At 37.9% G+C, this 12,332-nt stretch overlaps 1 protein-coding gene across 8 annotated transcripts in view; it reads left to right on the top strand.

Moving 5' to 3' along the window:
* CACNB2 (calcium voltage-gated channel auxiliary subunit beta 2) overlaps window positions 1-11,827 on the top strand; it is a 246,609-nt gene extending 234,782 nt beyond the window's left edge. For 4 of the 8 annotated variants that reach the window (XM_054273995.1, XM_054273993.1, XM_054273999.1 and 1 more), the window contains 2 exons: window positions 1,235-1,420; window positions 6,064-11,827. In XM_054273995.1, the coding sequence (XP_054129970.1) occupies window positions 1,235-1,420; window positions 6,064-6,555 (678 nt within the window). In that variant the 3' untranslated portion in view covers window positions 6,556-11,827. The remainder of the gene's footprint in view (window positions 1-1,234; window positions 1,421-6,063) is intronic. The other 4 variants (XM_054273996.1, XM_054273994.1, XM_054274000.1 and 1 more) reach the window with 1 other exon arrangement.
* Window positions 11,828-12,332: the final 505 nt, after the last annotated feature.

The raw sequence follows: 12,332 nt of genomic DNA, 5'->3' as shown, positions 1-12,332 counted from the left end.
GTGCCTTTCTTTTCAAGCACGAGGTTAATTACATAATTTCGGGATGTTTGCCCTCTTGTGGCCATGTTTAACTATTGCTTTTTGCATCGCACCTCCTGAGGTCTCAGGGCTCAGCTTTAGGGTGCAAGGGAAAAAGAGTTCTAGTCACAGCTAAGATGTGTGCTGGTACAGTCAGTGCTTCAGTAAACTGAACATCTCCTTTGCTTGCTAAGTTTTAGGGGGTTATTGGTTGAAAAATGAAACCTCTTAGTGACTGTTCTTTATCTCTGGTAGTTTAGAGCTCCTCTGGGGCATCTGTCAGCGTGGCCCACCACTGCTAATGTTCTTGGTCAGGGTTTTGCCAAAGAACTGAGTAGTACTGCATAGCTGACAGCTCTGCAGTTCTTCTTCAGATGTGCACTGAAGCAAATTCTCTCAATTTCCACCTCTAAAGTGGAGGTGATGACACCCCAAGTGTGTTTCAAACCTGGCATGCATTGCTGCCTGCACACTCAGCTGCCAAGAGTATGGTAGGGAACCAGAAGATGGGAGTACAGTTCAGTTGCAGATATAATTTGCCATAGTTACAGAGCTGAGTGAAGGGAATGTCTTCATCTTTTAAGTTCAAGCATCTCAGTTAAGCAATGCTTAGGTCCCCAGGAAGTCAATGAAGAATGCTGGAGACCTGCACAGGCCCTCAAAGCTGCCTTCTGCTCTCTGACCAGGAAGAAAATGGATAAAACTCACCTCCTAACTTTAGGAGACTAAAATTAGACTGTGTCACTAATCTCTTAGCTAATATTTGTATGACACTTGGAAACTGAATGATCTGTATTCTTATGGTTGTTAGTTATTGGTCTTAGTTTACCTTAGTTTTCTCTTAGTTATTCTACAAAGGGACTGAATCCCTTTCTTGCCATCCCATTTTTTTAAAAGTTAATTGTTCAATATTTATCCCTTCTTTCTGTGTATTTAAGATTTGTTCAAGCTACTTCTTCCTGTCTTCTTTGACTGTTTGTGCATTACTATGAGGAAGTCACAAGGCCTTGCTTTAGCAAGTGTAATATTAGTGCTAGTTATGATTACCATCTTTTGTATAAACTGCATTCAGAAAAAAACCAAAAAAAGGTAAAATGTCTTAATACAAGTACTAAAGATGTGGTTAATTTTTAGATTATTGGAAAGCATGATCAGTGTCTCTAGCTGATCTCCCTTTACCTGGTGATCATTCTCACTAAAACCTTTTCTTTATCAGGAAATGTTCGATGTAATTCTTGATGAGAACCAGCTTGAAGATGCTTGTGAGCACCTTGCTGACTATCTGGAAGCCTACTGGAAGGCCACACATCCACCTAGCAGCAATCCTCCTAACCAGCTTCTCACTCGCACACTTGCAACAGCCACTCTTCCGATTAGCCCGGGTCCAAATATTAATTTACAGGTACAGTTTTTATGCCATCTCTTCTTTTTCTTCTGTCAACTTCTTCTCCTTCCAAAGCACAGAGTTAGGCTGATACTAGAATATGCTGAATATGTTTTCCTGTTATTGGTAGATTGAAAGCTTTTTCAGCAGACATTCACCCATCTTCAGTATAAAAGGCAAATGCAAGCACGTTGCTGTTATTGCTATTGTATTCATCCTAGCATGTGTTTGTATATTGACTAGGGGGCTGGTTTTGATTCCAAGGACTAAGCTGGCCTGACTGAAAACATATGCTGATGTGAAATTGAATACTTCAGGTTTTATTGTGCCCAGGACACTGCTGTGCCAGTAATATGTGTACCAGCCACAAGCATTTTTATAGCTGGCCATGTGTAATCCAATCAGAGAAATAAAACTAGACTAAGACTGTGCACATTCCAGCCTCTGGTAACTTCCTGACTGATGGGCACACTGTGGCTAATAGGCAAACCCTGGCCCCAGAGGCCCTGCATGACAAACTGGGTTATGTACAGGGCAGATCCACAAATGTTTGAGGGAAATCTGTGCCAATCTTCCCACAGGCTGTAGAGTTGTAGAGGTTGAGGATTACTGACTGTATTAGTAAAGACTCAAGGTCAAAGTGGCCCTTCCAGTGTTTCCTTTGTTCTTTTATTTACTGGCCATTGCTGTGAAAAGTACAGACTTCCTTGAAGCCAAACTCTTATGTCAAATCCAAGTCCCACATTGTGCAGAAAGACCTTGAGAGAGGCTCTGTGTTCTGAACAGTGAGCACACTCTCCAGTGAGCTGGCAAAAGCAGGCTTTATTCCTGCCTCTGCACTGATGTGCCTGTTGATATGGGCATTTATGTCCCCTCTCTTCTCCTTCGACTTCTGGTTTGTATCATTTTATTGAGGTGTTCAGCATAAGGAGATGCTCTCCTTTGGATATGTGTTGCATGATATGAAATGAAGTGTTTAAACTACTTCATTCCTTCATTAGAAGTAGTGAGTGACTCCTTGAGGCTGAGAAGTACACAGAGAGGGATAAAATAGATCTGTCCCAGATCAAATAAAGGCTTACTACATCTAAATTTCTACCTAAGTTCAATATATGCCCATAAATTACATACATATGCAAGTGATAATTCATAACTTTGGCTAAGAAAAACATTTCCTTTTAGAAAATCAAAGAAAAAAATGCATCTGCACCCAAGTTAAAATGCAAATAGTTGTGCTCTTCTTTAATGGTTTTGCAAAACAAGTCTTTGTGTCAAATAATTTATTTCCCATTAGAAAACCACAGACTTGACAGGTTTGTTCTTTAACAAGAAAAATTTCTGTAGCCATCTTGAAGGGTATCTCCTGCTCTTGCTTTCAGATACAGTTGCAGGAAAAGAGACTGTAAGCTATAGCTCATTTCTGCCTTTTTTTCTGTCCTCAGAGCTGAAACACCTTGAAAAAATTGTGAGCTGGAAGAATTTCTGAGTATGAAATTCAGTATTTTTGTGTGCAGCCTTGCTAGATAAACTTTCTTTGCTTTGTAAACTTCTAAATTATTTTGCTCAAGTGTTTTCATGCTTTTTGAGTGTGGATTTGTAGCTCACATACTCATTCTATTAACCACATTCTCTGGAGGAACTATGCAGAGTTTTAATAACACTTTTCTGAATGCTGTGCTGTCTCCTTACAAACTAACAGATTTTTATTTTAAGGACTAAAAATGAGGATGTATTTGCAGTTTCAAAGTTTGTTTGTAGCTCTACTAGTACAGCAGTGTGAATCAACAGGGATCCCTTATTGAACATAAAACTTTTCTGTTCCTTTGATTTCATTTTCCTACGATACATCTTCAGCAGACCTCTCAAACCTGAGCTTGTCATTGCCTTAGCACAGATTGGGTCTGTTTTTTAATGATGGTGGCTGAAGCCATTATTTCAACAGTGTTAAGACCCTGTATTTAGAGAATTTAAAGTCTCTGCCTGTGCTGTTTTTCTGGACTGCGCTACAGGGAAAAGCCACCAGTTGTTTGGTCTGGGGGAGCCACGATTGCACTGCAGAGCATTGGAGTCATCCCCCCCTGGGGCCAATGCAGTGCCTCTTTGCCATGAAACATATTTTGGGGTTGTGGTTTTTAAGTCCCCAGTGTACATTGTAAGGAGGGATTTGTGTTGCCAGCTGCCAGAGGGGCATTTTTACAGCATGAAGCTGCCTGTGTGCATTGCGTGGTGCTTGAAGGCGTGAGGCGTCCTGGGATGGTTTGAAATTAAATAGGCAAAGACCTTGTGTCTGTCTGAGGAGGAGCTTCACAACAAAATTGTATGGAGATAGTTGGAAATAACTCCAAAAGGTCTGGAGCCACCTTACACACATATGGTGCAGGCGATCAGGGACCACTGGAAATAAGGAACAAGGCTAATTCACTCAGTGGACAAAGGCTTCTCTGTCCTCTTTCAATGCTGTATTAACTTCTTTCCAAGAGCCCCTACTTCTTTGTAAGTACAAACTGAGTACTGAAATAGGATTATCTCAAACTTTTTCTATTTTAGACAAAAAACCTTATGAAATTGGGCCATAAAATTCCTGCACTGAAGAATCTATTCCAAATCAGAGCCCAAATGTGGTTATGAACCAAAAAGCCGGGCTCTAATCCAAATTCAGACATTACCTGTTCAGTGTCCCTCTTATATTTAATGGAAGTTACTGTCCATGAATTTGCCCATAAATCCCAACAGCCCTAACACTATTCTGAAATTGCAGCTATTGGTTCTAAATTTAATCATTGTTTTTTCATGTGCTCATCATAGCACAGAAGATGCATCTGAGCTTGTAAGAGCAGCAGTGTTTCCAATGCAGGTTCAAATTTTGCATTTGTTCTCAGACCACAGCACTGACAGATTTTATTAGTCATGATTATGTGCAGGTAATGCCTTTGACTACATGAGAGCTATAGGGTTTCACATGTGTACTATATTTATGTGCCTTAAAGCCAGTCATGGTGATGAGCTGATGAAAGTTGTGTTTACACATGCAAAGCAGGCATGTTTCTGCTTTGGACTTTTTTGTTTTTCTCTTCATTTCATTTACAATTCACCTCCGTTGAGTCATTTCATTTCACCTTGAACAGATCTATTCATGTTTACAATTATTATATTCCCCTCTGGTAACTCAGAATCATCTTGAGAATCACAAAAGCAAGAACAAATAAGAAATTCTATTGCTATTCCTGTTACCTTGTTCTCATCTGTGCCGTTTGTTTCAAATTAGAAACCCAGCTCGTCTCTCAGATGTTTGCATAATAAAATTTTGTCTAGAAAATTGGGATTTGTCAAATTTCCCAAGTTTCTGATTTGAAATATGCTGCTTTTTATAAGTTTCTGATTAAATACAGATTATTTTCCTTTTCAATTTCCTGTGATTTTACTTTTTGGGTTGCTAGGAAACCCACCTGCCAGGATCTGTGGCTGAAGGACAAAATTTCCTCCTTCCCCTAGCTCTTTTCCACAAAATAGGAAGACAGAAAGAAGATATGTCCATGAACTGCCCTGGGGGCAATCCTTATTTTTAGACAACTCTGAACATAGAAGGGGAAACTTAAGACTAACTTTGGTATTCAGAACAGTCTCACAAACAAATGCCTGTATAACTCTGGTGAAATCTACATTAATTTTGTGGCAGAGGAGATGATTTTGTCTTGACATTCTTCATCTGATGTGAGAAGCATAATTCAATTTCAATATTACTATTAAAACTTCTGCAATTAAGCCTGAAAAGTCCTTAGCTGCAGCTTGGCAATAAAAGCAGGTTAATATAATGAAATCCCCAAATGAGGTAAATAATGTCACTTGTTCATTTTGCAGTGATTTCAAAGCATTTATGCGGGTGAAGAGTAGGTTTATTGCCTGGTAATTTTTATTTCGGTCTTTTAATAGCAGTGGTGTGTTAGGAAATTTTGTATGTGATAATATCACTCTCCTCCTGCTTTTCTTGGCAATGGGCTGTATTCTCGAGCTCTTAAAATTATGAGATCAGTGTTTAATTTTTGTTACCAAGAAGAAATGAAATTATTGCGGAGAAAACAGAAGGTCAGTGATACTATTAGTATCATAATACAAACTTTATTAATACCAGATTCAATTGCATTTTTTTTCCTTAAAAAAAAAGTCCCTCTATAAGAGCCAAGGTTTTGTACTTTGGTTCTTTGCTGGAATCCACCTCCTCAGCCCTCTAAAATCACTTTACCATAGCAGCTGTTGCCAGACACGCATCTGTAAACTCTCAACTGATATATGCCCTCTCCTGGCATGATATCTCCTTTCAATTTTTCTGCAGTTTGTCCTGTTTCTGCATGCTGTTTCTTTGGAGGGTGGTGACAATGATTGCTAACTGGAGTAGTCAGAAACATCACAAGAAATGAGAAAGTGCCACAGAATAACCCAAATGTCACCCTAAATTCTGATGTGAGAAAAAAGAATTGTTTGTATTATAATACTGAATTTTCAGTAAAAGTGGAATACTAATGGTTTCTTTCCTAGTTTAGATTCAAAGTGGATTGTTCTGTACTTGAAATTTTATTGGTTTCATGGTACTTTCTAGTTGAATTTGGTATTGGGGGAAGCTTTTCAATGTGTGTACCTCATGACCTCACTGCTGGTTCTGGTAGCAGGGCTCTCAAGGAGACCAGAGGAATGACCATGCGGTCCCTGAGCGCAGCGGTTCCCACATTGAGGAGGAGGCACGGGTGGAGCCCATCAAGAAATCCCAGCACCGCTCCTCCTCCAGCCAGCACCACAACCATCGCAGTGGTGGCAGAGGCCTTCACAGGCAGGAAACTTTTGACTCAGAAACACAAGACAGCAGAGATTCAGCGTACGTAGAGCCAAAGGAGGACTACTCACATGAGCACGGTGACCACTATGATTCTCACAGGGATCATAATCACAGAGACGAGTCCCATGGGATCAGTGAACACAGACACAGAGAGTCCCGGCACCGCTCAAAGGAGAGGGACCGCGAGCAGGACCACAACGAATGCAACAAACAGCGCAGCCGCCATAAATCAAGGGACCAATATTGTGACAAGGATGGGGAAGTGATACAGAAAAAACGTAACGATGCAGGAGAGTGGAACAGGGATGTTTACATCCGTCAGTAACTTCTGCCTCTGGCAGTCTTGTGTTTCTTTGAAGTCTTGTAACAATGCCCCTTGAAAATATCTTGGGTTCTTCTTTGCAGAACATATGGTATCCTTCTGTATGCTGATTTGTATTGCTGTTGCTTGCATAGCAATAGCATGAAATAGAATATTCATATATACTTATTTTTTTGGTTAGTGCTATATGAATTAGTGTAGTACAACTGAAGAATTCCTGATGTTGTACTATGACATTTTTCAAGCTGTTTTTGGTAGCTGCCACTTGAACAATATCTGTTGCCATCAAGGTGTTGTTAGTGTTTTTTAAAAAAAAAAGGTACAATTGATGTTTAATAACTTCCCATGTATTCAGCAAGCCAGGATCAGCACATAAAAAAATCTAAAACTTTTTGTCTGCTCTGATTTTTAATTTGTATGCACTTGATTTGCATATTGATTTAAGCACCACTCTGTTGCTTGTACCTCTGGTGGTCTCCGTATGAAGACAGAATTCAGTCTTGCCTTACACACAGGGGATCATGGAGTCAAAATCTATTTTCTATGTATTGGTACTGTGTACTGTATATACAGTTTATAAATGTTATTTCTGCAGACACCTTCTTACTATATAAGTTTGATCACACTGTTTTAGAGTCCTAATGCCAAGTCAGCAGATTTGCTTTTGAATTACTGGCAACTGGAACTAGCCTCACTTAGGAAATCTGTAACAGTGTTCAATCTAAATACTTTTTCTTCTGTAGCAGAAAGCTTATACTTATTGTAAATATGGATGAGTGCTTGAGATAAAGGGTGTAACTCTTATACCTTACGCTGTCCTTGTAAACCAAATTTTGCATTTTAAAGTTACGGTAAAGTTAATGAACTTACCACTATAAATTATTCTTCTCTATTCAGGTCACAATATTGCAATGGGCACAGCTTAATTTTTGTTCTACTGTCAGCAAACAGAGCACACATGTTGGAGGTGTGTATGTGAGTGGGTGGGTGGTGGATTGACGTTCGTGTGCGTGTGCACGTTAGGCAGCAAACTGTGAGAATCTACTGAAGAAAACAAAGGTTACTCAAAAGCCCAAAAAGTCTATTTCTACATTTTGTCTCTTAATTTAAAAATCCAAATTGCATTCAGGGAATATGAGGGAATTTACTGACCCAGGTAATTGGGAAAGCATAAATCTGCTGGCTCTTTGTTGAGATTCAGGAGAGTAAAAACAGGCAAATGTTACTGTGAGTTTCACTGGAAATGTAAAATCTTTGTGTTTTAGAGTATTTGTTTTAGTAAGAAAAGTTTACACAGCTTGTGGAGAGTTATTTTGTTGGAAAATAAATTTTTGTAGCTTCTCCACTTTTTCTACACTTGCCAATTCTCTGCATTCCCACTCTGCAGCCAGCTCACTGCTTTTCCTTCACCAAAGCTGTTGTGCTGCTGATGAGAGCATAGAAAAATGACTGTGACTCTGTTAGGAGCTTTCTAGAGAAAATGCATTGAAATGGAAGGGAATGAACACAGTTTGTTTTGCACTGAACATCTGTTGCACTGGTAAGTGGGGGGGAAATTCTCTATTATTTTTGACTCCAGGTTCCATACCCTTGCCTAGTGTAAAAGCTGTTCTGCATCACATGTAGTCTTTGTAGTACTTGTATTAATGAAATACTTTTTGTATTTCCCTGTAAATAGCACATTATATAAAGACTGTAGTGTGATAATAATTAGTTTAGCTGGAAGTTCTTTTTATTTATTATTTCAATTCTGGGAATATCAGCATTGCCTGATTTTGAATATCATTTTAGTGAAATGGATAAGATATATAGCAGGTGCATGCTTTCTCCAGTCTCCTAGCCCAGCATCCAAGAAACTCGCTTAAACATTCTCTGCCCTTCCTCTCCTACCCCTCTCCCTGGTGCTTTATAAGCATTTTTACAACAAGCTTAGAGTGGGAAATTCTGCTGTCAGTTATCTGGCCATTCCTCCCAGTGCTGCTGACTGTTGTGGTTATTCAAGGGTATGTTTTGGCTCAAAGCATGAACTGTGGGGAACACAAGAAAAAAGGTTATTTTTCTAGAAATAAAATTCTCATCATTTTCTAAACATCACTAAATGGCTTTGTAGAGAAAGGAAGAATAGGTAAGTAGATCTGTTGTATTACTAAATGGATATAGAAGAGTACATAGACTGGTTTTTGATACAAGAGAATTTTCAGGGTATCTGTAAAAAATTCCATTAAAAGACTGTTGTTTGAATCATATCAGATCACATGTAAGTGAGAAGAAAATTATATTGTCTTGCTCTGTATAGCCTGGCTTTAGCTAATTTACCAGCTGCAGTAAATGGTGTTGCTCCCTGCAACTCATGACAACTATGTCGTCTAAGAAGTGATTCCACTTCATTACCTTGAATATTTTGTTCTTTGGTTTTGTTGGGTTTTTGGTTGGGTGTGGGGTTTTTTGCTTTGTTTGTTTGGGTTTTTTTTACTTTTGCTCCAGAGAGTGTTTATTTTTCAGCTTTCTTAAAGTATTTTTTAAGGAATGTTTGGCAGAATTTCAAAGCACTGAGTAGTATATGAAAACTGTGGCATAGGCAGTTTGTGTATAGACAAATAAATGAGAAAATAAAGAGCATAGTCCAAGCCCTAGTATTTAAGTATGGCCTATATATTGATTCATGGAGTATAAACATTTAAAAAAAAAAACAAATCCAAATCCAACTGGTTCATAGAATTGTGTTTGATATAGTGCTGCTATTTATGTATAGACAACATACTACCAAACACGTGTATTTCTTAGGCAGACTCACTGAATAGATTTTATTAGCTGAGATACTTTTTTTCAGTTTCTGTTTTAAGAGTGACAAATCATTTGTAATGTGAGCTTGTACTACATATATTGCACAATACCACCTGCCTGCTGAGCACTACTTTGAAAAGCACTTTAACAGAGTTATGTCAATAAGAAGCTTTAAAAATACTCCAAATGGAGGACATATCAAAGATTATTGTGATGAAATGTCTTTGCAGAGTTTTGCCATTAGAAGGTCTAATATTGGTTGCATTAGGATACTAATGAGTTCATACTTCTGTATCTGGTTTCAGGGGTTTTGAATCTGAGAAATGGTAGAGGTCCCAGTGAGCTCCAGAGTCTTATGGATGTGTGGTACAAAACAACCTGTAAAATTTCCATTCAGATTAACTAAAAAGATAATAAAACCAGGGAAGCAGAAGGAAAGGGAGGAAGATAAAATAGTTAAATGATATGTAAGTCTTGGCAGCTCAACTCTGTATTTTTCTAAAGAATTTCAGTATATGGAAGAAATGGGATGCGTTTCAAGATCTGCATGTATATGTTAGATGTTAACCTTATTTTTATGTGTTTTTTCAAGTGACTATACATCAGTGCTGAGTAGCCTTAGTCTATCCTTTACCAGTTGTCTAGTGTCACAGAGATGTCATGGAAGAAGGAATTCTCTTCCAGAGGGACTGGAAAGAGATGACAGTAAAAGTCTCCAGACTTGCTAAGGGACAGGACAGTGGGGATGAATAAGCAAACAGGTTTGTGCACAAAGGCAGCATCAGTATGAATTATATGCTGGAAACACTATTTTTACTAAATTGATCTATAAATTACTGCCTAGAATTTAAAGAATTCTTCTAGAATGCTCATGAATTCATTCTGTATCTGGCATCAAGAGTTCAGAATTTGAACAGTTCCATAGTTTTTGCTTCTCAAGGAATAAAGTTAAATACATAGTTTCTCATAAGGCTCTGGACTTATACAATAAAGATCAGCTTTAAAGCCACAAAGAGTTTCAGAGGAGCACCTCTTTTCACAGAAATCTGTATACTCTTAACCTATAGCCCTTATCATAAATGGAGGATAAGGAAATGAAATTGCACTCACTGAACCCTGAATTAAGGGAGAAGCCCATTTTTACTTCTCCCTGCATACCTGGTTACTCATCCTGTACACGCAGCTCCTGCCCAGATCTAATACACTGCCCCTTAATACTTAGTCTTTTAGGAATCTGTTGGCAATTACCATTTTGAAGCTCTGTTGGTTTGTAAAGTCATGCTCACGTTCTGGGACACTTGCAAAGGTTTTAATGGAGTCCATTATCATTCCCTCAGCTGGAATGAAGTGAGTGGTCTGACTGCTTTTAATCAGTGGATGTTCAAAGGAAAAGAGCTGGTGTAAACCACCTCCTGTGTTTGTTAGTTACTAAAGCCTCTTCAAAAGGTATTTTGATTTGTGGTTACATTTGACCTCTGATTGATTTAAAACATCAGGCTGAAAGCTGTTTTCCAAATGTTTTTGACTTTCATTTTATTCCATCCATAAATATCAAGCACATTGCAAAAAACTTTATTACAAGGTCTAAACAGAGAAATTATTTTTCAGAGTGTAATATAACATTTCTGGTGTACATTTACTTATATTTATTACTTCATTGCAGATCTTTCACCAAAATCTTAGTTCTTCTACCATCTGTAAGATATGTGGATGCCATTTTTACTGTGAATGTTTTTAATCAAATGTTAGTCAATCAATTTTATTGCTTGGCAATTTGTCTGTAATTTATTTCCCCACTTTTATATAACAAACTATTACATATGAGCTTACAGTAGTTTTATAGACAGTGTCTTTTTATAACTTGCCACCCTAGAAATGTATTCCTACGCAGTCCCAGAAAAGGTTTCTATCAGATATAATAGAGATTAAGCAGGTTCTTTTAACTCATCCATATTCTCATTTCTTCCTTTATTCTTGCCATTTTTATCTGTCATGCATACCTAGTCTGCAATGAATTCTAGCAGTACAAAATTGGATTTTCTCATAAATTTCTTATTCATGAACAATCAAACATAAAAACAAGGTTCTTTATATTTCAAACTACCCACTCTAAAATAATTTCTTGATTGATCACCCTCACTAGCCCATTCCTTAAAAAGCATATGAAATCCAGTGATCAGAAAAACTGGTGCATTCCATGACTTTGAAACAAGAAAAAGCTGTATTATAATTTCATAATACATGAGGCTGCCTATTTTAGTATCTTTCTACTGACCAAGATAAGATATTTCGATTTGGCACTATTACTAATCATTATTTCTGCAAATAGAGAAAACTACTTTTCCAACTTTCTTAATGACAGGATCTGATTGCATGCCTAATCTATCTATTTTGTAGGTTTAATCTTTCATTATAATGACAATAAATTTTTAAATTTAACATATAAATATCTCATATATATATTAAAATATATATATAAATATATTTTATTGTGCTTCAGCATCAACTGGTGAAGCACAATGATTCAGTGTGTAAAGATTATCAGGAAAGTAATCGTATGATATGTTTAAAACATATATACACCATCCATCAGAACTGTCAATGAGAAAGGATTCCTACCACTTCTGAAGTCACAGTAAGATTGGAATAGAAAAAAAAAGGGCATCCATCCAACTTAATTAATCTAATTTAGCCACACCTGTAGTGAGAGAAAGGATGCTGGCTCCTTCAAGGGCCGTGCATCTTAACTGAGTTTCTGTTCTGACCTGCCTGACGAAGTCACTCCCCTGTTCCCAACAGGGACAGGGCCCTTGGCAAACAGCTCAGGCCAATCCCTTCACTATGCTGAGTGCTTTTCTAACGCTCCCGGCTGACTTTTGCAGAAACAACCTTAATAGCTGAAGTTCATGTATCAGTAACTTTTTCAGGTGAAGTCTGCTCTGCAATTGCACTGGAATTAACTAAAAGTTATGTTTTCTTCCCATCCCCAAGAAACT

This window comes from Melozone crissalis, unplaced genomic scaffold (assembly GCF_028551555.1).
Source record: "Melozone crissalis strain CALT ecotype California unplaced genomic scaffold, PUWL_Pcris_2 ptg000016l_1, whole genome shotgun sequence".
In the NCBI taxonomy this organism is placed as follows: domain Eukaryota; kingdom Metazoa; phylum Chordata; class Aves; order Passeriformes; family Passerellidae; genus Melozone; species Melozone crissalis.
The sequence above is the reverse complement of the archived record's forward strand: the minus strand, read 5'-3'. Positions and strand labels throughout refer to the sequence as shown.